General features: G+C 34.9%; 2 protein-coding genes across 11 annotated transcripts in view; one reads left to right on the top strand and one right to left on the bottom strand.

The window, feature by feature from the left end:
* The first annotated feature begins 1540 nt into the window (after positions 1-1540).
* On the top strand, positions 1541-14237 carry LOC306846245 (uncharacterized protein). 3 transcript variants are annotated; one of them, XM_079379475.1, is made up of 3 exons: positions 1541-1664; positions 7367-7490; positions 11153-14237. In XM_079379475.1, the coding sequence occupies exon 3, from the start codon at positions 11678-11680 to the stop codon at positions 12008-12010; it is 333 nt and encodes a 110-aa protein (XP_079235601.1). In that variant the 5' UTR covers positions 1541-1664; positions 7367-7490; positions 11153-11677; the 3' UTR covers positions 12011-14237. The 3 variants fall into 3 exon arrangements, with proteins under 3 accessions (XP_079235601.1, XP_079235602.1, XP_079235600.1); XM_079379476.1 differs by lacking the exon at positions 7367-7490 and having other exon boundaries at positions 1560-1664; XM_079379474.1 differs by lacking the exon at positions 1541-1664 and having other exon boundaries at positions 7352-7490.
* Positions 14238-16621: 2384 nt separating this feature from the next.
* LOC306846158 (tenascin-N-like) overlaps positions 16622-27035 on the bottom strand; it is a 64264-nt gene continuing 53850 nt past the window's right edge. For 3 of the 8 annotated variants that reach the window (XM_079379291.1, XM_079379293.1, XM_079379294.1), the window contains 10 exons: positions 26137-26400; positions 23485-23748; positions 21757-22020; positions 21319-21449; positions 20230-20368; positions 19939-20090; positions 19668-19764; positions 19391-19555; positions 19156-19319; positions 16622-17309 (listed from right to left, as the gene is read on the bottom strand). In XM_079379291.1, coding sequence (XP_079235417.1) covers positions 17184-17309; positions 19156-19319; positions 19391-19555; positions 19668-19764; positions 19939-20090; positions 20230-20368; positions 21319-21449; positions 21757-22020; positions 23485-23748; positions 26137-26400 — 1766 coding nt within the window. In that variant the 3' untranslated portion in view covers positions 16622-17183. The remainder of the gene's footprint in view (positions 17310-19155; positions 19320-19390; positions 19556-19667; positions 19765-19938; positions 20091-20229; positions 20369-21318; positions 21450-21756; positions 22021-23484; positions 23749-26136; positions 26401-27035) is intronic. The other 5 variants (XM_079379292.1, XM_079379295.1, XM_079379297.1 and 2 more) reach the window with 3 other exon arrangements.

Here is a 27035-nt window from a genome sequence, read left to right as displayed (position 1 = left end):
AATATTTTTGTAATATTTCAACTTAATGGACATATTTTCTAACATGAATGTTAAAAGGATTACATAGCATTTTAAGAGATATACAAGGTGGTAAAGTGGGTACAGTTGAGACACCCTTTATAGGTTGCTATGTACTGTATACAGTAACAGTCCAATCTTAGATTAGAATGCATACAGAGGCTGTGTTTTTATGGGGACCAAATGTCCCCACAAGTATAATAATACCAGTAAATTCTAACCTTATGGGAATATTTTTTAGGTCCCCATGATGAAACAAGCTTATAAATCGTACAGAATGAATGAAAATGTAAAACTGCAGAAAGTTTCGAGTGATACGTAGGGTTATAGAATATACAGGTATGTATATTGTTATTTTTACTGTTATGTTTATATTTGTACAGTTTGCCATATATTTTCTAGTGTTAAATATTTGTTCCTATTTTGTCTAGCTGAATCTGAATTAAATAAAGCAATTTATGTTGGGGTACATAAATAATACAATTTTTATTGTAAGAGCAGGAGCAGCCATTTGTAACATGAATGTGTAAGGCCTCTGGTGTCATTTGCTTCCAGTTATTTCACCAGTGCAAAAAGAGTCCATTATTATGCATATTTGTTATCATATTATTTTAACTTGTTATTATTTTAGTTATTTACCTAGAGTGACTAATGAATCAGAACTCTCGCACATTCAAAGAAAACAGGCTAATTCCGCATCGAAAAATAAGGTGAATACTGCTTAGGTGTGAAATGTCTCTTCTTTTTTTTTTTTTACAAACTTTGGTGTTGAAAGTAATATCACTATTGAACTGTTTTATGTAAATAACACACTATCAAGCTGTTGGTCTAAATATGCATGACCTCTCAATAAAAAATGTTAAGGGATGCATGCGCTCCTGTAGGAAATGTTCAGACAAGTACAAAAAGGAAAAGGAGTCAGTGGTGGTTGCTTGGTGACAAAATTTGATATGCCATTTATTTGTGCTACTCTCCCATTTGTGCGTCACACATTTCACAGCCATAGACGCACTCTTGCTAGGTGTTAATTTATAATCTAAAAATACATAAGAAATCCTCTTTGTACGTGATTCTATTCACCATTACAGCTGTAATAACCCTTTATCTACTGGAGGTGGGTGGACAGCAGTCTTAAACTGACTTGCTAGGGCTCGTATTAAAGTAACATTAATGCTTGCCTTTTCAATGCTTTCTAGGTGTTATGAGGTAGAGATGAGAGCCACGCCGCAGGTATTTACAGAGCACACTTAGAGTAGCCCGATAATGCACTCTATGGCCTGATGACCAATCAAAAGGGCTCTCGAAATGGTTGAACTCCCTGGCCTCAGAACCTCTTTGCTCTACTATCAGAGCTGTAGGTCCCTGCATGCACCGTGCCCAGGGTGAGTCTGATGTAAGTAGGCAGATACACCACCCCCCAAATCTTCACAAGTCACTGAACGCTGCAAACTAATCACTTCTGACACTAGAATAAGAGGCTGGGCGACTGCCTGTGGGAGGACTCTCTAATGGCAACACACACACATGAGGGTTAAATCAGAAACCAAGTTCAAATCTCTGGAACAGCTTCAACATAATCAGTGGAGGTACGTTCGGTGTCACATGCACATGTTGTGGAAACGCCGGCAATCGATGTGCATCTGAAGGTAAGCAACATGCATACAACTGCAGGTGATTTCTATGCAGAAGAATGAATAGTTTGCTAAAAGAAGTGATATGTCTTTATTTGTAGTTTCTTTTCCTGATCTTGACAGGTCAGTGGAACTGAGAAATGAAACAAATGAGATTATATGCTTTTTAAGCATGCTATCATTTACACTTCCTTAATTAGCCTGTAAAGTATAAAATGTTTTATGTTGGTTAATCAGTCAGGCAAAGCATTGAAGCTTGTTTTCAATATTATAATACTACCTGTCTTTAAAGATTTATTTCAGCATAAGATCATTTTCATCCATCCTGACTTCACGGCTCATTTAGGCTGCAATATAAATGGTAAACTAACTGATAAATATGAGCTTTCTTCATCTGTGTGTGATGAATTAGTCATTGTTTTGATGGTTTGCTTGTAGAAAAGTGTCAATCCGGAGGCGCATGTTGTCATTCAAACAGAAAGACAATAAGTTTATATTGCACCTAATTTTGTGGCATGCGTGACAACTGTTGAAAAGATATTGCTTGGATTTCTAGGGCACACTTCAGCTTGATGTATGAAATATAGCTTTCCAGAAAAGAAGCTTTTAGTACAAAAGCAGGCTTTTCTGAGTTCCTCAGCCATGTTGGAATTTATGCTCTCAGGCAACATCAACCTTCTTGTAGTGAGCATGCCCAAGCTTTTGTCCTTTTATCAAGATGTATCAACATACGGTGCAAAAACCACAGAAGTGCCCTTTAGGGCTGGAAACCCAATAATAAGTACAGGCCTGAGGCCTTTTATGGGAGGCATTATTTTGCAACTGTTTTGTCTTCTTGCCTCAATATGGTCCAGGCTGAACCTAAGCCTTGTGTTACTTCATTTCAAATGAATCGTTCTAGTTAAAGCTTTCTGTTTTCAGCTGAAGAAGATTCAATACTTTAAAAGAACTTTATCTTTTGACAGAAATTATACTGACCTTCATATCTTCCTTTAAAAAAAATGACGTAAGGTTTTTTTTTTTTTCTTTTCATGTTCACCAAAAGCAGAAGTAAACATTCACACGTTCAGCCATGATCTCTGTTATCACCTCTTTCTTTCTCAAGCTACTTGTTTGTTTTTCTATTTTGAGTAATTTAGGCTGATATTCTGAACAGTGTCTGTGAACAATACTAACATATGGTCATATGTTTAGACTACATAACAACATGATGTACATGTGTCAACAAGACTCTAAATAAAATCCAAATAAAAATCTGACATGCATTAGATAATGTTAGAGGGATAGTTCACTCAAAAATGAAAATTCTATCATCAATTATTCACCCTCAAGTCATAACAAAACCTGCTGAACACAAAAAAAAAATCTCGAAGAATGCTGATAAAAAGTGTGAACTTCTGTTGTAATGTTGGTCTATGGGGAAAACGAAAGAGTTTAGTTTGCTAACATCCTTCAAAATATTTTATTTTATGTTCCACAGAAGATGACTATTCCTTAAACATTATCTTAATATTACACTGTTAAAATAATATGCCCTGCACAAATTGTAGTGCTCACTACCAATGTCTCAAAAAAAGGAGATTAGTGTTATTAAAACTATTGAAATATTAGTCAGAATTAAGTGGTTATTTAAGAAATTATACTTAATGTTTCATATGTTTCTTTTATGATGATTGTCCAGTTTTCTTCCATGGGTCTTTAAGCACAAATTATGTTGAATGAAAGTATAGACTAAAGCAAAAAGCACACATGCTGCGATTCAATTGGTAATCAGCTCAACAGGAAATGAAGCAAAAAACCCAGTGATTGACATAAATATTCAGTTAATCTTAGAAAATTATGAAACAATTTCTCCATGAAGTAGCGTAGTTTATTAGCCTATCTATATAGGCTGTTTGTATGAAATTATGGTGAGGTGCAGGTTATTTTAATTTTAAAAATGGCTAATTCAATTACATTTTTAAATATCTTTTAGAATTCAATTTACAAAACCACATATTTTAACATTACTTTCCACCTCTCACAGCACACTGATCTTTATTTAAGTGTGACAGTGAGAGGGATAGGTGGGGTGCGTGTGAAACAGGAAGCTCAATTTCAAGGTTCAACACAAATTCGTGTAGCCTTCCGTCTTTTCTAAATTGGGTAGTTCCCTGTTTTAAGAAATGTGTCCCTCCAGAAGTCTAGTAAGGAAATTTACAAATTTTACATGCAAACATTACCTCACTCTTGGTTTGAAATGGAACAGTATACAAAAAAGAATTGGAAAAATGACTTCTTCAGTCCCAGCAGTATTGCGAGTTAGGAGGGAGCAGGTCCATTTATGGCAGAGCACAGAGCATTCACTGGTCCCTCCTCTTGTTTTCATAGCACCGTTCTAATACATTTCATTAGAATGACTCATGGGCTACAGTTGTGACTGGATATGAACGGTCTGGGCTATATTTGGATTCAGAGGCAGCCTGCTTTATTTTTCATCAGAGGGACTACTCAAAAATCCGACACCCTAATGTTTCCAAAGCACACCCTGTGCCTTTGGGATGTGCAGTTTACTGCTTCTGAGGGATCCAATCAGAGGACAGAACGTCAGACAGAAAGATGATTGAAGAGGCTGGTAGAGAGAGATCATTTTTGAGTCTGCCTTCCCTGGATCTATACAGTTGGGTGTGAATAACCACAATAACCTCAACCCTGTGAGACATCAAAAGTCATGAGTCCAGGTTTACACCATCAAGGACACAACAACCTAAGTCTGGTAGAAGGTTTTACACATTTTACATGTATGAATACATATAAAATCCAGACAATGCTTCTCTTGCTTCTGTTTAAGTTTAACAAAGCAGCCAGGACAGTCAAAATTGTGAAAGTAGTGTTGGTTGGAAATGAGCATCGGCAGGGTTGGAAACCTTCCTGTTTCGCTTGGTTGACTAAGAGAAGTTCAAGTATTGAATGTGCCCAAAATAAATGCTCAGTTCTGCATTTCTCAGTTTTTCCATGCTTAACAGATTAAAGCACATAATCTTTAAACGCCGTTTCACACTGAACGCGCAAACAGAGCGTAACCCCTGATTTGACCCCTGAACGATCTGCGGCACGTTACGGCTCTGAAGAGGTTTTGTTCCAACTTATTACACCAGAAGCGTTTCAGAAGCGAAGCGGCAGGATTCGCGATTTTCTTTTCTAAAATGGTTGGCTTAATGTTTATATTTTGTCCGGTTAAATTTTGTTTACTACTCATACAACTCCTGCAATTAAACTCCATTTTTTAAATTGTCTTTGTAAAAAAGGATTTTTGGTGTCATATTCAACTTCGAGGATGAAACTCTCCTCATCCATTTCTGGCTTTTATTTCCTAATCTTTTATTTTGATTAGGGTTAGAGTGAAACTCTGCAGGAAAGTGGATCTCGCGAGCCAGATTTGAGGATCCCTGGATTAGAGCATTCACACCGCACGCAGCGGCCTAGCAGGAGTCTATTTTTAACGTAAATGGCATTAAAATCTGAGAAATTTGAAAAGTCCAGTAGTAGTTTACTGAAAATTAATGTCTTTCATTTAACTTTTTTTTTTTTTTTATCGTAAACGGTTGGCAAATATTGCTGAATTGTCTCCTCATGTTTAGTTGCTTACCTCAGCTTGCATTCAAGTCGCGTGCAGCTCAGCGTCTGTGAACAGTAAATCCCGCCTTCTTCGATTTGATTGGCTATTTAAAACATTTTGACATTGACGAGCGCTTTTGAGCTGCGGCTGCACTGAGCTGGAGCACACTATATTAATTAGATTTGTTTTAATCAAGCGGATTCGTCTGGGCCGATGGAAGGATAGCCTATAGCCTACGTACATTTACTACAATTCATTTTTTATATATATTTTATCAAAGGGCCGGCCCACATTGTACAGCGGCCCACCGGGAAAACTCCCGACGTTTGTGTTGTTTCACTCCATGTATATACAGCATATGTGTGTGTGTGTGCGTGCGTGTGTGTTTATATATATATATATATATATATATATATATATATATATATATATATATATATGTATGTATGTATGTATATATATAAAAGTGTTACCCTGTATGTATGTATATATATATATCGTCCACATAAAATTCTTCTAGAATGTTGCTAATAACACATTTCTTCCTCATCATTTGACCAAAATCCATATTGGATCGCAGTCAGAAGTTATTACAAACACTCAATAGTGATTGATAGTGACATTCAAGCAGAAGTGTTGTATTAATCTCATTAACTGTCATGTGCAGCTTGAAGTCATTTTTCCGTTACCTATATAAGATTATATTTCGTTATGTATTTTCTCAAATCACATAAGTTTGTAAGAAACTGTTTCATTTTCCAAAAATATTTTTAATTCCAAGCTTGCCTGCTGCACTGGGGACATCACATGCATGTGCGAGTCGTGAAAATTATGAAAATAAATCTAGGAATTATTTGATTGTTAGATTATAAATCAGCGGGGTTGAGGCATCAAAAGTAACTAAGTAACTAAGCTGTTTAATGGATAGTAACTACTATTATTACTGAAATCTTATTAGTAATTAGTCACACTACTAGCTACTGCAAAAAGTAATATTATTACAGTAACTAAATTACTAGTAATTAGTTACTACCCAACACTGCATATAGATAGATATATAGATAGATAGATAGATATATATATAAAAAAATAGATATATAAAAAAATAGATATTAACTTCAATTTCATTCGCCAAAAAAAGTCTGGGGAAAAAAAAAAATGTATCACTCTTTCAGCAAAAATATTAATACAATAATAAATAATTTTCCCATACCATAATACTATATTAGAATGATTTTTGAAGGATCGTGACACTGAAGACTGGATTAATGGCTGCTAAAAATTAATCTTATTTCAGTTATTATAATAATAATATGAGACACAATATAATAATATATTCTGAGACAGATATTGTAATAATACTTCACAATATTATTGTTTTTACTATGTTTTTGATCAAATGAATACAGCCTTGGTGAGAATCAGATACTTAAAATATATATATATATATAAAAACTTAAAAATAGTGCTTCCCAAAAACATTTGAATGGTAGTGTAATATTCACTACTATAATTTTTACATTAAAAAAAAATTGTAGGGAATGTTATGAGTTAGAAAATAATAAAGGGAAATGGGGCTAACCTGACCCATTTTGTTAAGTCAAGGATAATTCTGTTATTCGAATCTATATAATCCCTTGTTTTGGTACAGTGGCATATTCATAAGTGTAACTAAACCCTATTCACTGTTCATTTTCTAAATGTTGCAAGCCATATAAATCAAATATGCTACAAGAATGCACTATTACTTTTGTCCTCATTCAATGTGAAAGAACATTTTCAGTTTTACTGCACTTCAGTCTAAAAGCACAAAAATTTCTTAAAATGCAAGAAAGGATTTGAGACTATTGTCTCACTCATCTTAACTCTAGTTCATCAGTGAACTTTCAAAATGATTTCATTACATGCTAAACACTGATTGTGGGCACTATGTAAACACGGTGACACATTTTCCCCTCCCTTCGTTCTGTGACATCACAGGCAAGTTGAGTTTATAAAGTAACCACAAGAATGCAGTGTGTCAGGCAAAAGATTTGCGAGCAGACAGAGGGCTCTTTCTTATACTGTACGGCCCAGGAAGACTGAGAAACAGTGACTCGACTCCTCCTCTCATACACAGGCTTCAGGTACAGCAGTGGATATGTGCCGTACGTGCCGTCCATTCAGAGCAGCAGATTGTGTTGCTGAAACGAGGGTTATGTGATGCCTGCAGAGACTTCTGGACTGACCCCTGATCAGAGCCGGTAAGGTTTAATGCTTATGGGCTGAGAAATGATGGATTGCCAGCCTGATGAGCATCTGTTTGTCACATGTGGCAAAGCTGAGAACTCAATTCTGGCCATATGCCCCTTTAACTTCTGAGCTCCTCCTGCGTCGTAACTGACATTCTGTGTAATGGAGAAGCTTGTGGGTTAGAAATATGTTTGCTGAGAAATATGTTTTTCTAATTTTGATATATACCACATGTGCATTCTGCGATATGACTTGCTTAACTGCTGTCTGGCTGATGTTCCTTAAATAACTGTTGACCTTTTTCCAGATTAGTCTTGGAAAAGATGTGCTAAAACAATTTGTTTATATTGAGGCCTGGGATTGTGCACTTTGCTTTCAAGTCTGAAAAATATTGCTATTTGACATCACCATAGGAAGGCAGGAGATAAATATCATTCATGAATATAAACTGGGCATCGTCAGGACAGGTGGAGGTTTATACAGATCCTCTGGTTTTGTAAATATTTCCATAACAGGTCTAGAAGCAAGCAAGAGTTTGAATATAAGACAGACTCTTTAGGTTTTGTTTGATATAGAGCTTTCAACTGATGAAACTAAGCAATTGCGCAGCGCTTTCTGTTTGCCCTCTTTCTGAAGACACATTTTGGACCCCTAAGGGCCTGTGCTTTATTTAGACCGTGTCCTCTCTTGTGTGAGGTTCATCATGTCCCTGTATTTGTCTTTTCGAAATGTGTTAAATTGCTTGTGAGCCTCTGAAAAAATTACTTGTCTACCTGGTTTAATCTAATAATCTCTTCACAAATTTTGGAGGAATTTGACTTGCACAACAGCATGTCTTTGCATGTAACTGATGTTGTCAGTGAAATTCTGAGCTCCATCCTGGCTTTGTGTGAAGCTGTGAGAGTCTTCCTGTTTACCATTCCTCTGCCGATCTGAGAATTACTTAAAGTGATTGTTCTTCTTCAGAAGGGTCGTGCTGAGGAGGTGAAGGATGAGTATGAGAACGCAGAGCTGAATGCTCTTGAAGTCTTAAACAACTCTACGGCTGAAACTTCAAAATGGGAAACATGATATGATGCCTTTTAGTGCTAAGCTTCTTGGAGTCTTCAATTTGTCTGTATTTGAGAAGAGAGTTGCCTTTTATTGCATAGGTGTTTATCACATCTAAAAAATTATGCTGCACTAACAGACTTCCTGTTGTGAAACTGTCTGCAGGAAGCAGGGCGAACACATTGCCCGCATGAACCGTGCACAGCCAAAACAAGATGCTGAGGCTTCAGAAAGTTTGTGCAACACAACATTTGGGAAACAGAGGATTTTTTTGTTTAGTAATAGGGGAGATATGAAAATATGCAATCCCATAACTTCTATAAACTCTTATCAGACTAGTGCAAAGAAAACATCCAAAATATATATTGAAGTCTTTATTTTATCACACTTTATCTGTAGATTTCAATCTGCATACAATACGATACATTTTCGCGAAATTAGTTGTTGTTTTTTTGCTAGAAATCTCCACTTTAGGGGTGCTTGCATACACCAGACTTTATAATTTTATTCCTGTATATATTCTGAAAGTTTTTACAGAAAGGTGTGTTTACATATCATCACATATCTCTTCTCTGGTTGTTGATAGTATTTTCTGATTTATAGAGTAATTAAAAGAGATATTTAAAAACTCCTTTGTGAAAACTTTATATATCTTGACAAAATGAAACGGGAACTTTGAACCTGCCTTCATTAAATTTTCCTATTTCTGTTCTAGAAATATATGCAAATTTGTGCATATGTAATTTTATAATGACTCACTGGCATATTTAAATATAAAATTTTAGAAAACAACTTTATGTACTGTGATTTCTAAAAATCAAATAAATTTCATAAAGTAAATTTGTTGAATTTGAATCTGAAAATGTGCATTATATGCTCATTATGTATATATATATATATATATATATATATTTATATATATACATACACATATATATATATATATATATATATATATATATATATATATATATATAAAGAAACAAAAGATAAACAAATAAATTCAGGGTAAAAAAAAAGGCATCAGTCAGTAAGCAAACTTCATGAATCCACACCAGGATCATTCCTACAGTTTGGTGGATTTTGAGCAGGATTGGGGAAAAAATTAAACATTTTATTATTTTTTTAGCCTGAGGGAGAAAAGGTCTGTCTTTCAGAAAAAAACACTGGGCAAGCTCAGCCTAGTAGAACAAAATAATCATGACCAATTATTGTCCACCCTGTTACATGACATTTTTTCAGTGCAGTGTGTAACAGGGTGGACGTTTAAGCTAATGAAGCCCATTACTAGTTATGAAAAAACAACATTCTAGGAGATGATTTAGAAATAATTTTAATATACAGTTATACAGTCTATTAATTTATCATGTATATACTGACACAACAGGGTGGACATTTTAATTTTTAGGCTATACAGTAAGTCTTCTGAAAAATGATAAAAACTCATGTTTGAGTAATGAAATAAAGTTTGTCAAATACTTTGTTCTTTCCTTCCAAAGAAATGATGTCACTTCTAAGAAGCCACGTAATTTAGGGCATATGGTTAAGACTTTAAATGGCAAGTATCAGTAACAGGGTGGGGAGGGTGTATCAACATAAACTGATTTTTTATGTCAAAGAGTAAATGTATATACGAATACTCACAATTGCTAGTTTAAAAATTTTAAGTGAATTTGAAAAAAAAACCTGATTGGGGATGCGGGAATTTGCCAAGTGCTTCAAAATGTTTCTTGTTTTTACTATAGTTACTAAACATTATGAATTTGTGTTGATGTGGTGTATCTATGTATGAAAAATCATGTGGCATGAAAGTGAGTTAATATTTTAGGTAAAACATGCAGTATTGTTTAATGGAGACATACTGTACCTACAGTGACCTACATTGTGGTCTAAATCTTGGGACGAATAGCAACTCAAACTAAGTTTACATGTAATCATTAAACTTTAGTTAAACTTACAGTACAAATTTGCTGCATTATTACATTGATAGCATTATGTTGCTGTGGTATTTCTTCTAAACGTCAGTTATCTGTCATATGGTGGTTTTCCTGAGCATATCTTTTTGTCACCATCATTGTGGTATATGAATTCACGTCAGAGTGTTTCTAGTTGAGTATATTCATTGTTTCCTCATCCTTCCTTATGTAAGGATGTATAATGTATTCTTTCTTTGCTTTTATAATATATTTGTCCATTTTTCTGGATTACATTGAAACAATAAAACAAAACAAGTGAACATAATAGCATCACTGAAATAATTAACTATCCAAAGTCTGATTTTGCCATCTATAATAATCAAATAATAAATATGTTTATTTTTATATTTATATTTTTATTTACATAGTTCATATTTGACAAAAAATGTTAATAAAAAGTATAAAATAAGTAAATAAAATAAGTAAATAGCATGACCCACTCAGCTGCGTATACAGATTTGTTTTTAGACCTGATTTGACTCATGTAGCTGTGCACTCATGACTCAGGCCTGCAACATTGATGTGAGTCAGAATACATGAGAGACATGGAGTCACTTGAGGATCCACAGCTGACTTAACTTCTGCTCTCTCTCTTTTTCTTGATATTTCTTTATTCTCTTGCTCTCCATCTTTCTCTCTCTCTCCAGAAATGCCCTCATTCCATCACATCTGTGAGAGTCAAGGCAGAAGAGACTAAAATAGAGTTGGAGTCTCCAGAGGGACTGATGCTGAGAGGAATCCACCCAGTATAAACACAACCCACGATCTCTCCAATTCTCAGATCCACAAGATATGAATCGTGCAAAGTCAAAGAGAAACATCTCATAAGCGATGCTTTGTTCTTAGACCCCAAAGGCAAAGCGTTTTATGAGATAAACGGTCTAGTTTGGGATTAAAGCAATAACTCTGTGCATCGAGGATTTTGAAGTGGTCCATCCACCATTTATTACAATTGGCTTGTGTGATATTTCCTCAGGATGGGACTTGCTATGACATAAGAACATTTAGCAGGTTTTGGATCTGGATCAAATGGACAATTTATTGATCTCTAGATAGAAATCCCATGCTAATTACTGGTTTAATCGGCTCTACGGTGGCTTTACATCTCAGATCTCATTGGGTTTGATCTCTATAGGAACTCCAAAGGGATTTTGAAGAACTCTCGCTGAACCATGAAGGAGGAAATCCTGCAGTTTTTCAATTATATATGGAACCTCGCTTCATCCAAGCACGACCAGAGTGTCTACAACACGGTGTGCCTGGTAGTGCTTCTGACTTTACCGCTGGTTGTCCTCTTCACATCTCTGCTGGTGTGCTGTCATTGTTGCTGCTGTCGTAATGCTGACGGATGCCGGTGTTGTTGTCGTAAAGAGGAGACCTCGGTCACAAATATGAAAACCGAAAAGAAGAAAAAGAAAAACGGCAGCCAGAATAATGAAGACTTGTGGATCTCCGTCAAAACAGATCCTTTGAGTAATGAAAGACTTGCACTGACTATGGTGTGAATAATTTTATATTTATTTATCTTCATGGTACATGTAAAGGTACAAAAGTGTCTTTAGTGTTTACTAAAATGTGCCTGAATGTAAAAAATTCAAAAGAGAATTTCAAAAGAATTTTTGTATTGACGTTTAGGAGTGAATGAATGTGCAAGAAAATGCTGTATGGTGTGTTTTCCTGAAAGGCTTTCCAATAACCAATGTTAGAAGAAATAAATTAATAAACATTTTTACACCGCAAAAAGCATTCAGTCTAAATGGCCACTAAGGCTGCATTTACACTGCAGGTCTTGATGCCCAATAACCAGTTTGTTGACTATATCCAATTTTTTTGATGACCCATAACTGATGTCTGCATTTACACTATACACTTGGCAAAACAGCCCAAGGTAGACGTACTGACCTGGAAAAACTTAAGCGGAAAAGGGAGTAAAGATGGCATGATTTACAATGGAGGCAGATGAAAAGCTTTTGAAAACTATGGGATTTCAGCACGACTCCACTGGATTGAGCATACGAGTCGCATTGACAGGAATATCTGATCTATTCACTTGCGTATCCAATTTATACCAGATTTATTTCCACATATGAATGAGGCCTGAAACTGCTCTGAATCTGTGTGCTTTTTCCATGTTTCCATGTTGGTGGATCATATCTGATCTGTGCTACATGGGAGGAAAAAATCTGAATTGGGTCACTTGAACTATGTAGTCTTGTAAATGTGGCCTAACAAATAGTGTAACTGTATCAGTATTATTAGTACTCTGTTTTTCTGAATGTGTGCAACAACTGAGTTATGAGTGTATCTTTGATTTATTTATTCAAATGATTTGTTCAAATACAAAGATTCATTCAGGAATGAAACTACAGTTACCATCTATATAAATGAGTCATTGAATCATTTACATAACCAATTCATCCTAAATTCATTCTGGAATGAAACATAGCACTGTTAAGAGACGCACCAGTTGATTCTGTTTTGGCTACTTTTGGAATTTGTTAGTTGGCGGGGTGAAAATACAATATTGTGTCTAAAATGTAAGTTACTCAATATGAAATTCTAATTTTTTTAACTGCTGTATAAAATATATATCACGTGCAACCATGTGATTTCCTGCAATATTTGGAACAACACTTGTGTGATATTGCTTGTTTAACATTTCTAAAAGGATCAAATGTCAGAAATATGTCAGATTTCCAAAGAGTTTACCACAATTTCAAATGCTTCTAAAAGCTGCACTTAAACCAAATCTTGAATAAAATAATTTTCCAAAGATGCTGTAATATACAGATGTCAAAAACTTGTAGTGACGCACTTAGTGGGTCGCAACCACTTGTCCTTCACTTGAAATGAGTTGCCTTAAATGGCTTCAGAAATTGATAGTTTCCTCACAAAACAATGTCTCTATAAATATAACCTGCCTTTCTGTCTGTGATGATTCGCCTGAGAAAACCATTATTTTGCCTGAGAAACCATTATTTAAATGTGTGTGTGTGGGGGGGGGGGGGGGGGGGGGGGGGTCTGGTGGGCTCTGTGTTGGATCTGTGATGCATATGGATGGATTTACTAGAGGGCAGTTCGACAACACCATGACACTGATCTCATAATTTCCTCCTAAACACCTTCATTCACAATGCAGTGAAAACATGATTATACTCTGTTCAAACCTCAGACTGATAGATACAACTTTATCATCACAGTTGAGTGTAATTGAGCTTGCTGATAAACAAACTTTGATCTTCTTGCACTTTTCAGATGCTGGGATGTTTGCAGTGCCATAATTAGATGTTTTGTGGTACTTCAACACATTCTGATTAGGCATGTCAGAAAGTCATGCATTAACATTCATCATGTTCTTTTTTTCACTTAACTGCTGTGTTTCACTACCATGCATTTCAGGTAGGGGAACCACTGAATTATTCATTATGTAATCAGTGAGGTTGGATCATACTTGTCCTTCATTGATTTTTGGTTTCTGGTACAGCTGGATCAAAGGAGAACGTTTCATTTGTTTGAACAACAAAGCTGTCAAGTTCTGTTTCTTGCACTTTTGTTCAACATATGTGATAGCAAAGCTTTGATCAGCCCAGTTCTGCAAGAAAATGAGTGTCAGTTTGTATGAATATGCTAAAGCAGCATTTTCTTACTCTGTTGCAATGCAGGTTGATGCATGCAGATTATTTCAGACTTGTCTTTTTTTTAATTATTGCAAAATTAAATAAAATTATTTTTATATTTATTGTGTGCTGTATTTTGTACTTTTAGACCTGTCAAAGTCAATAAAAAATGTATTTAAATGTAATAAGTTAACACAATAATTTGTTTAATCATGTTAAACAACTATGAAACCATTACACACACACACACACACACACACATATTATTTCAGTAAATGCAATATATTTAATACAGTAAATGCAGCCTTGGTGAACATAAGAAACTTCGGTCACACTTTATATTAGGTGGCCTTAACTGTACTTACATTAAAATATAAGTACAATGCACTTATTGAGTTCATACTGTATTGCAAAACACTATTGCTGCTATAGAGGTGGGATACAGGTAAGGTTAGGGACAGGTTTTGTGGTATGGGTAGGTGTAAGGGTGGGTCAAGGTGTAAGGGATGGGTCAACAGTGTAATTAATTGCAGATGTAATTACATATAGGTCTTTTAAAAAATAAAAGTACAATGTAAAAACATGTATGTACACAATAAGTGCATTGTAACAAATGATTAATTTAAATGTAAGTACATAAGTACGTAAGTACAGTAGTTAAGGCCACCTAATATAAAATGGGACCGAAACATCTTTCAACTAGTGTCAGTATATTTCCTGAGAACTTCAACACTAATGTTATCCCATGCCTTCTGCAACTCAAGCCAAAGGCTTTGCTTTGAATGGACAATAGATCTGTCTAGTTTATTTTCCAACTCACCCCAAATTTGCTCGATGGCGTTGAGGTCTGGACTTTGAGGGGGCCGTTCCAGCCAATTCCTTCCATCGCAGGTGGTTCTGGCAATTTTATAAGTAAAAGTTTCAAAAAGATTATGGGTATTGTAATGGCCAATTAAACAAAGACCTCTTAAATATGCCGAGTTCTAACAATTTTGGCCACCAGGTTACAAATTGCAAGTTACCCTATTTAAAATGTAATAAGTAACTATTTCAATTACTTTATTAAAGTAATGTAACTGATTACTGTTTGATTGCTTTTCTAAATTTCAAATGAATGTTTTCATGTTAATCATTTTCAAACATTTAAAGCATGCAGGCAGGGTTAACCTTATAGTAGTACTCAACACTAATGATTGCTGTCAGACTTTCAAAATCCTTCATCACTTGAATTAAGATTATAGTAATTAGAAGCACAGCCACCACAAAATCAGACTTAGCACCTCTTTTTGCTTTCACAATTGTTCTGAGGTTAATTACAGTTTTAAAATCATAACAAGAAATAATAAATATTAATACAAGAAATATTCAAATGTAACCCCCTTTGTAGTATATATTTTCCATAAGTAACTGTAATTTAATTACACATATGTGTGTGTTTATGTACAGATATGCATTTGAATATATATATATATATATATATATATATATATATACACGTGTATATATATATATATATATATATATATATATATACACACACACTGTATATATATATATATATATATATATATATATATATATATACACATACATACACACACATATGCAGTTGAAGGTTTCATACGCCTACACTTCAGATGGTTCATTCAAATTTAATCGATAGCCCTAGAATATGGTAAAAGCAAGGTGTGATAAATCGTCTGCATGTTTATATGGAAAAAAAGCACTTAGTGAACATTTTCAGCCACAGACACACCCTATTGCTGCTACTTTCCATCACATAACAGTTGTGAGCGTCAGGAGGCAGGGCAGAGGTCTGAAAGGGAAATTCGCCCCTAGTTAAACACACCCACAGTCCAGATCCCTCCACCCAAACAGACCTTGTTTTGTCTCATGCTCCAGCTCACACTAATGCAGGAGAAGAAGGCGGAGAGAGGAAATATAGCAAACCCCATTCAAAACAGTGATTCAGCCATGGACTGATGAGAGAAAAATGAAGCACGCTAAGCTGCAGGCTGAACACATGCCACTTTTGTTGAGCGGTGCGAAAGGGGTCCGGGACTCTTTATGGTACATTTCGGTACCAGAATCCATGGGGATTTTGAACAAAACATGCCTATAGAAAGAAAATAAATAAAAATAAAAACCACATTTCTTTAGCCTGCTATTTGCCCAGTATATGCCAGTTTGGCAGATGTCTGGAGACCTGAAGATGAGCCAATACAGTCCAGCTCCTGCTGAGGCTGATATGTCTCCTTCTGATGTCAGTTCCTCTATAAGAACAGTTATTTTCCGGGTATGATCTAAACTTACATTTCCGGTTACTCTGAGGGGGTGATGTGAAGATTTTCGAGCAACCATCCCACTGCAGTGACGATTATGTTGAAATGCTGCAGTATGCGGTGCAATTTTCCTAATTTCCCATAATTTCTGGCAGTACAGCCAGTCAACTCTGATCTTCAAATGTGTGAGTGAAATATTCCAACCGCTTTTTTATTTCAACAAATTTTATTTCTGTGAAAATATGTGACACTTGATTTGGTACACAACCAGATGGAAGACATTATAGCTTAATATCTGTTATAAAACATCTTTTTATACATGACATTTGAATTAAATCATGATTGTCAGGTATTATGATGGGGAAAAATCCTGAATAACCATTCAAAACTTTATCATACTGTACAAAGTCCTTTGGTGCAAAACACTGTAATAAAATGAAAAGGAGTTTTTTTTTTAAGATTATAATGTAATACACCTTCACTTAAATGTATGAAAAACACCCTTTGGGTTAGGAATGGCACTGTGATGTCAGTCATGCTACAAATTTTGGTTTGGATTTCTTTCATATACAGGGTGTATATATACTAAATTGAAAAAGTATAGCATATTCTATTAAAAATCTGCCTTTTGTAAAATGATACAAAATACAGTTACACAGCATACAATCTACAGCATAGAGTGGCTTTCCTGATATGAAGAACTATTCCAACTTGGTTTGATCCAATTCCCATATGTTTTGGATTTTAATATAACATTTTGTAGTTTTGTCAAGTGATCATTAATACACAGCTACTCTCCTTTTCAATGACCTCTTCTGTCTTCCCACTGCTCCCACTGGCCGGATCTTAATTTCTGCAAAGTCAAGAGACTGGAGGTGCCCCTTCCATGGCTCCCAGTTTACTCCCTGAAACACAATCAGAAAAATATTAAGATTATTTTACTAATATTCAGGTACTCATTCACAGTGTTGGGAAAGTTACTTTGGAAATGTAATAGGTTACAGATTACAAGTTACCCTACTTAAAATGTAATAAGTAGTGTAACTATTCATTTACTTAAAGTAATGTAACTGATTACATTTGATTACTTTTCTAAATTTCTAATGTTTTCAACTGTTAATCATTTTCAAACATGTAAACCAGGCAGGGTTAACCTTACAGTATTACTCAACACTGATTACAGTCAGTCAGTTCGAAATCCTTAATCAGTTGAATTAAGATTATAATAATTTAATTTTAAAGGAGACATTGGATGCAAAATATCTTCATTTGCATATAAATGTGTCTTAGCAGTGTGTGGACACAACCACCCTACAATGATAAAAATTCACTCCTTTTATTTTTTATTCCCCCAAAAACCTAAACAGTCTCATATTTCAAGCCATTTTGATTTTCTGAGCAGTATGACATCATGCTGATCAGGCCCCACCCACAACCTCTGACGTACTGTCCCGTATTAGCATATTTACGCACTCAGCCAGCTGTAAGAAGTCTGTCATTTTCTCCGCGCTCAAGCAGCTGTGCGACAACAATATCTTGTAAGCAATGCAGGTGTTTTGTAGTTGGATGTAGAAGAATATAAGATTCCTAATTTTCTCCAGACATCAGAGCCACTGAGGACGCGGTGGATTTGTTTTTGATTTTGATGGTAATACGCCTCCGAATTAATTTACTCCTGACTGCTTTCTGAATGAGGGACAATTCAAGGCAGGTTTTGTTAAAAAGTTAAAATTCAAGGATGAATTAGTACCCATAGTTCATGATCCAGCTGCACCTCCAGAAGAAGTAAGTCTCACACTTTTTATTTTTTATGATTATTTCCGAATCGCCTTTGCTCTTCCACGGAAGAGAGGGGCGGGGTGAGCAGAGCTCATTAGCATGTAAAGAGATATGCACCAAACTCCAGTGTTCAGTGTTACAATACCCTTTAGAAATGATTCTAATATGATGTTTTGATGCTTAAGAAACATTTCTTATTATAATCAATGTTGAAAACAGTGTGGAAACCATGCTACTTTTTTCATGAATAGAAATAGATGAATAGAAAGTTTAAAAGAACAACATTTGTTTAAAATAGAAATCTTTGGTAGCATTACAAATGTATGTACTGTCACTTTTGAACAATTTAATGCATCCTTGCTGAATTAAAAAATTTATTAGTACAGTATAAAAGTATCGATTTACATATTGCTGAATAGTAGTGCATGTTTGGGTCATTTGTAATTATATATTTTTTACAAATCAAACTAAAATGCCAAAATTAACACTGAAATAAAGCATGGACAATTTTTAATAAATAAGTAAATACGTTTTTAAAGTTGGTAGCCCCTAACACCCAAGTTCAGTCTGATGTTTAGAAAAAAAAATAAAAAAAAATAAAAACCTTTACTATTGTTTGTTGCCTAAAATGTTATTTTCCTTCCTCCATGAAAAACATTCAGTATACCTGTTAGCCTCACAGATATAAAGGCTCTAATGGGAACATAAATTTCCAACCAACTTGAAAGTATCGTCTTATTTGTGAACTTATGATATCTGATAGATCTAGGACACTGCTTTTCTTTTGAATTATTGGGCTATTTCTTTTAAGTGGTTTGGCTTTCAATCCTCCTTCAGTGTTGTAAATTGAGAGCTCCCTCTGCTGGTTATTACATCTCAATACTGCAGAATCTATGGCAAATAATGCACTAAAACACATCCCCCACTTTTTCAAAACTTCATCTGCTTCATAACAAAATCCTCTTAACTCACCATACTGTGTCTGCTGTCCCCAAATCTGCCATTCAGATTGGCCAGGTGGCAGTTCTTGTACCACCAGGCACCTTGGTGAGTCAGAGCACAGTGACCAAGAGCAATGTCATTGTCTGAATCCACCGTGGAGAAAGACCCTCCCTGGTGGTAGGTCATAGCATCACCTGTGCACAATGTGTTATTAATAAGATCATACAAATTAGCTGGCATAATCGGGTTACATAATTCAACTCACCAGCATTTCCTTTGTAGTTGCCAATGGTGAGTTTAAACTTCTGTTTGGATGGTGCTACTTTGAAGTTATCGTAGATGGCATATGTCCGCTCTGATCCCAAGCCCAGATCAAAACGCACTTCATATTGTGTAGGAGTATTAGTCAGTTCATGGATCTTCTCCAAGCCTGGTCAACAACAAAAAAGCTCAAAATCAATATCTAGTTCGGTATGAAGCAAAGACATGGGTAAGTGAAAGGTTTCAATATGTGTATAATGGGAAATCTTTATTAGATATACCGAGCCAAAATTCATCTGTCAGTTCTCCAAAGCCTTTCATATATTCTCTCCAGCGCCTCATGAAATCTAATTTGCCTGTGTTTCGTCTCTGGAACACCTGTGATTGAAACATAGGATAAGTTGTTAGACATAACACTCGTACTGTATGTTGTAGACACAAAAGGAATTAATTAGATAAAAACAGGAAGAATATGAAGCCTTGTATTTTATGAAGTCATCTCAGTATTCAATAATCTATAAGAAAAAATAGTAATAATAACAGCATACTCACAATCCAGCCGCCGCCATCAGTTGTCATGTCACAATACACCTGCATGGTTCTGCTACGGTTGTTGTTGATGTAAATTGTGTAGACGCCACTCTCCATGTTTCCATTTCTCATAATCTGAGTGCAGTCCATTGGGAACGGGTAGGCCTGGCCCACTAAAATATAATGGAAGTGCAATAAATATGAGGGTTTTTATATATCTAATATTTGGTGAAAATAAGTCTTGGAGATGTGTTTATACACTAGGAGTCTCATAAATGTGTAAATGAAGAAATATAGTATTGAATATATTACCTGTGCTAAAGCTTGTCTCCACTACCCTACTCCTCTTCGTACCCCTGTAGGCAATAAGGGTGACGATGTACTTTTTCCCCATTGCCAAGTCAGAAAGCGCAAATCTATTCTCCTGTGCAGTCAACATTTTTTCCACATTCTAAAAAATAAAGCAGAAAATCAGTGAAACAAAGGAAAACAAACTGAGAAGTGTCTGTCAGATAGTAACAAATATAACAGATGCAAATTAAACAGGGAAAACTTTATGATAAAGTTCATTAGCTAATGCATTGGCTATCATATTACAGCATATTATCATTTTGCAGCATTTTTTTGCATGCATTACGACATTCTTTTTTTATTATTATTCAAATAAAATACATTCACTGTATAAATGCCATATCTAACAATGAAAAATGCAGCATTTTTAATTTGTGTTTTCTAAAATAAAACACATTTCCAAAAGTTCAAAAGTTTGAGTGTAGGTTTTTATTTATTCAGCAGGGATACATTAAATTGATTAAAAGTGACAAAACAGGCATTTATAATGTTACAAAAATAAATGCTGTTCTTTTGAACTTTCTTTTCATCAAATAATCCTGAAATATTTATCAACACATATCATGTTTTCCACAAAAATATTTTAACTTTGATAATAAGAAACTTTTTCTTGAGCACCAAATTAGCATATTAGAATGATTTATCTAATGGCTGTTAAAAAAAATCAGCTATGCCATCAAAGGAATAAATTACATTTTAAAATGTATTAAAATAGAAACAGTTATTGTAAATTGTAATAATATTTCAGCATTACTGTTTTTACTGTATTTTTTTATTAAATTAGTGAGTATAAGAGACTACATTTTAAAAAATCATATATGATTTACATACAATCTTGCTCATGTTTGTTCATAATACATGTTAATTTATTCTAATTGAAATGTTAAAATGTATTAAGCAACATTAATAAATGCCGGAAAAAGTATTGTTTATCCTTAGTTCATGTTAGCTATTGTATGATCTAATCTTAACATAAAACACCTTGTAAAGCGTTACCAGTAAATGGACATAGTATTGAAATTAACAGGTTTCAAAAGCTGTAGAGCAAACCTGCATGCTGCCATCCTCAGCCCTGTAGGTCAGGATGTAGCCATCAATATTAGCCTGAGGAGCTTTCCATGTTATAGTGGAGGTTTGAGTCTGGACATCAATGGCTTTGAGATTCTTTGGTGCATCAATCTCTGCGGATCAACAAATAGCACTCGGTTAAATGATCATATGTGGCTGAACTGTGTGTCTGGAAAAGATCACGAGAATACAACTCATTCTTAATGAGTTCTTAACAGATGAGAAATGTCTCTCCTTAGAACTATGAGCATTAGCATTCCAGTTACTGTCGAAAACTGATGGATTCTTTCTATTTAACCTTTATGTTCAGAATTAATTCACTTATCACTTATCACTGAGACAAGACCTTAGCAAAGACCTTCGACATTTTAAGAAGAAAGCACGGGCGCAGAGCCACGCAGCCTGCTTAAATCAGATAACCTGTTTCAGCCTCAGTTGTGGCTTTTCTGCTTGAGCGAGGGCCCTTGATGGCCCACACATAGACTGTGTAGAGAACTCCAGGCTTCAGAGCAGTGAATCTGTAGGAGGTGCTGTCAGCTCCTACTCGAACCTCCTGAGTGGAGCCATCTATAGAGCTGTAGCTCAGCATGTAGCCATCAATGTCAGCCTGCACCTTGTTCCACGTCACCAACGCCGAGTCCTCTGTCACCTCTTGAGTTAAGAGGTTAGTAGGAGCATCTATATCTAGAAAGCATCAGTGAAGTACGTCAGTTGGTCTGCTTCAGTATTTTTTTTTTTTCATTTTCTGAGGTTTAACACAACATAAAGAGTCAACCAGTGAAGTTGCAGAAATGAGACATAAATAGGTTTTGTTGTGTGAAGTACTTAAGAAGAAAAGAAAGCTTTTCAAGAGGCATGTTTTTAACTGCCAATAACTAGAGGACTTAAGCTAGTGAACCTGTAGGGGGCGCTGTTGATTTCTTCTCAAATGCCCAGAGCCAACAACACAACCATAACCATTGATGTCTCTCACTTCTTTGGTCAAGAGTTTAGTAGGAATATCTCTAATTTAACACTTGACACTTTTGATTAAAGGTGAAGCACGTCATTTCTTTACCACTAGTGGCACTAAAGAAAATAGCAAAAATAATTACTGTTTTCAAGCAGGTTTCCCAAACACTACTCTTTAAGGTAGTCACGATTCATTGATTTAATTTAAGTACTCGATTTAAAAAAAAAAATACTTTGATTGTATTTTACCTGTGTCAAGTAACTAGCATTACTATCACACAGTAAAGTGTAAAAACAATCATCAGGCCGTCGGCGCCCTATGCAGTCATTTGTTATAATGCATAATGTACATTAGCTCTACTGTTTATAATACATAATGTATTTTAACAGTTTTGTTCAGTAAACCCATATGATTACTTGCTTTTGATACCTTATTTTAACTAATTCTTACTGCCTCATTGCTATTATATATGTATTATAAGTCATTTTAAAGGCTATTGTTCATTTAGATCTATTTTATTACTACAAAAAAATCTGATTACTCAATTAATCATCAGAATATTCGTCCGATTACTCGATTACCAAAATAATTGTTAGTGACAGCCCTACTTTCCTTGTTGGCCAAACTGGTAGTCTTAGAATTTGAACATCCCATAAACAAATCTTACCCGCTTGCTGGAGAAAGCGTTAATAGCAGTATAAACTGACAGTAATCAGCTAACCTACCTAGTTAGTTTTATTGCTGCTATTCAATTTTAATATCTGAGAAGAAAAACCTTTAGATATCAATCTAAACATTGGTTATGTTCAACTTTGGTAGCTCCTTTAAAGACATCTTGAGTAAAACTCTATATTTAACAAAGCAAATGGCAATGATGCAGCCTGTTTTACAAAATACGTAAGTTTGTTGCACATAACCTACACTGACGTTTAACTGGAATGACAGAAAGAAGAATTAAGACCAATCAATCAATCAATGGTGGACAATCATGGCATACGAGAAAGTATTTTAACATTAAAAAAATGACACGCTTCACTTTTAATGCACATTTCTCCATTAAAGCCATGCACAGATGGACAGTTTATCTGTAGAAAGAAACCTAAGGCTTCATGCCATAAAGTCTTATTTCTGCAAACAGATAAACTGTTCAAATCAGAGAACTTTGTGTTAGTTTGCTGGGAAGACAATTCAAAAACCTGTTTCTGCTTCTGTCGAGCTCTTTTTGCTAGAGCGAGAGCCCTTGATGGCCCACACATAGACTGTGTAGAGAACTCCAGGCTTCAGAGCAGTGAACCTGTAGGATGTGCTGTCAGCTCCTACTCGAACCTCCTGACTGGAGCCATCTATAGAGCTGTAGCTCAGCATGTAGCCATCAATGTCAGCCTGCACCTTGTCCCACGTCACCAACGCCGAGTCCTCTGTCACCTCCCTGGTCATGAGGTTAGTAGGAGCATCTATATCTAAAAAGCCATTTGTACAACAAGTTAATGCACAATATTGCTGTATTTCAGCCACGCAGGTATAGAAAGTGCAGCAGAGGAGATATAAGAAGATGCATGTCCATGTAAAGGAATGCATCACTGAAGCATGAAAGTAGCCAGTTTTTCATGCTGATACAATTAGCTATAAATCCAGAGTGCAGATAGTAAATCCTATTATTTCCCATCACAGTTTGACTTCATTTCCCTCCTGGATCAATAAAGTCTTTAATCTTATCTGATGTTGTTTGCTTCTTCAAAAAGTTGAGTGAAAATTAATGACTTTAATTAAATGTAAATTTGGAAATGTTCTATGCTTATGAAAAGTGCAATTTTCTCAAATTAGTCTTCAGCTTGATTAATGCAGCCAGCAGGTTCTGTTATAAATATTGCAATTCATCACAACACCGAAGAGACAGAGAAGGACACAGCACAACATGCTGTAGAACAGTATTCTTAAATACCAGTCTTAAATTAATACTTACAGATTTTTTTTAAATATAGAAAGTATCAAAACTGTTAAGAAAAAGCACTGATTTTGTGTCATTGCCTGTGTTTTTTCATGAGCAAAATTAATAACAGTTCAATCAGTGCTGGTTATGAAATGTAGCAGCATTTGAATCAATATGTATTTCTAATATTTCCCACTTCTGTGGTTTTATTGTTTTGTTGCAATTTCACTAACTTCCTATCCACATTGTTTACATGTGAACTCATCTTGTTCCTGATGTTCCTGATATTCTTGATGATTGCAGGGGTCTGAAAAAGGCCACCCTGACCAAAATCAATAGATGGTAATACGGAATGTTCTGACATCTTTCACAAACATTTTTAAAAAGTTATATAAATGTTCATATAATGTTTTATTTTAGTTGAAAATAAAGTTAGTAGAATGTTGTAAGAAACATTTTTGTAACATTTAAATGACCTCAATCACGACAAGAAAACTTGACATTGTAACATTTTTAGAATATTAAAAATAAATGTTCAAATAATGTGAAATAAAATTAAAGTTAGTAGAAAGTTGTAAGAAACATTTCAACCTTTAAATCATGTTATATATCTATGCTATACTGCATAAAGAAAACTGGTCATTTCGATGTTTTAGAAACATTTCAAAATAATGTTCCCACAACATTTTTATAACCTAAATGCGTTACCTGGGATGACAGAAGTTCATATGATTGACACTTTCCATTTAAACTAAAGATTTACACATTGAACGAATTGGTAATACAAACACAAAACATGATAAAGTAGGGTTTTTTGCTAAAACGGTGCAGATTAATATTTGCACAGATATTAGAGCAAACATGAGTGATGGGTGAATTATTGAGCAGAGATGCTAATTCCCTAATATAAAATATTGACGTAAATCTGCATTACATATTAACATGCCTGAGGATAATTAAGCTTGTAGCAAATATTATGCAGCACTGTTATTTGTAAGTTTAGGCACCAGCTACTGTAAGCAACATAATTAGGTTTCTTACAAAAAACATACATTTGTTTAAAGGCTAATTTAAACGTTCAGTTCCCTGGTTCCAGTAAGCAAAACCTCAAAGGTAGCTATTCCAATCATTCATGCAGTTTGTTAAACGCTGCATCAGTAACAATGTAAACAGAAATACACAATGTGGCTCACACTGCAGTGCACAGATTTCTTCTAATGCTCTTTAGACGCTGTAATGTGGACAGTGATAAATAGTTATGGAAACCCAACAGAGAATACGCATGGGTACATTTGTTATACATCCAAGTGCTTCTGTTTGGGTTGTGTTTCCTGACTCTGACTGTCAGCTGGTAATGCACTTAGACCATCTGCTTTACTGTCTACAGCAGCACCCACTGCAGAAATACCTCTCTTTTCTTAAACTTGAATTGCTATGAAGGAGTCTTCTTATTACAAGTTTGGCAGTTTAAAAGAGCTTAAAAGAGATTTGTTAATTATGGTTCATCTTATGGAGAATGGAAAATACTGGAAGATTATGGCTCCATAGTACACTGTTGACAACTGGTAGGTTGCTGGTGCTTGCAACACCATGGTCATGGTCTGATTCTCAGATAACACAAAATGCGTACCATGCATCGGACAAATGCACAAATGTAGATGTTTTTTGCAAGGAATGCATGCAAAAGCCTTGTTGGAGAGACAAAATCTCTGGCAAAAGAAATAAAATCAAGTACGGAAATGACTGCTTAGGTGCACAAGAAAACAATGAACATATGAGAATGCCACTCTTCAGTTCACTCCGAAGCTCAAGAGATCAAAGCATAGTGGCAAGATCCCTTGAGGGAACGCTTGAGACGAGGAAATAAAAACAGTGAGGGTAAAGCCCCACATCCTCACCCAGAAGGTGAACAGCTTACCCGTCTCTGCTTCGGTCATGCTCTTCCTACTGGAACGAGAGCCCTTGTAGGCCCAGAGGAAAACTGTGTACAGGACTCCTGGTTTCAGAGAGGTCAGCTGGTAAGAAGTAGCATCGGCGGTCACTTTAATTTCTCGGCTGGTGCTCTCTGCAGAGCTGTAAGTCAGCATGTAGCCATCGATCTCAGCACGAACACCATCCCACGTCACAGTTGCAGAGTCCTCCGTCACCTCCCTGGTTGCCAGATTGGTTGGGGCATCAATGTCTGTTGGAAAAAATAATTCAAGACATTCAGGTAAAAAATGCAACAATGGTATACTGCACAAAAAAGAACATTTTCTAAATCAGTGCTTTTGCCTTTTTTCTAGAAAAATATTTAAATAATTTAAATGAATTATTTTTAAAGATATTTATAAACAAAATCCATAATATTTGAATCTTTGAGATACTATTTACTCACAATTCTATATCATAAAAAGACTTCAGAGATTTCATAGAATATCTTATTCGCATTATATATTTATTCATATTCATAAAAAGATATTAGTAAAAGTAAAAGTTGATTTTTTTTGTTGAATATAGTTTATTTTAAATATTTTAAATAGAATTGAATAATTAAACTACTGAAATATTGTTTGAGTGAATAAAATATTAGATATTAAATTTTAGATATTAGATATATAAATTTAAGTTATAAAACATGAGGCATTTACTCTATTTACACAAAATTTAATCAGATAAAAAAAATTATTGTGCAAATACTTTTTTCCCATAAATACTTTTATTCCCAAATAATTTTTTAGCATTTAGTGAAATGTGTTTAAAGCATGGCATCCATAATATTTAAACAAAGATTTATAAGTATTTACTCACTTATTTACTTATAAGTATTATTTACTC

Source organism: Barbus barbus (assembly GCF_936440315.1).
Source record: "Barbus barbus genome assembly, chromosome: 26".
NCBI lineage: Eukaryota > Metazoa > Chordata > Actinopteri > Cypriniformes > Cyprinidae > Barbus > Barbus barbus.
The sequence above is the reverse complement of the archived record's forward strand: the minus strand, read 5'-3'. Positions and strand labels throughout refer to the sequence as shown.

Excerpts from the sequence above, each read along its gene's own strand:
- LOC306846245 (XM_079379475.1), top strand. The coding sequence starts at position 11,678 with ATGAAGGAGGAAATCCTGCAGTTTTTCAATTATATATGGAACCTCGCT.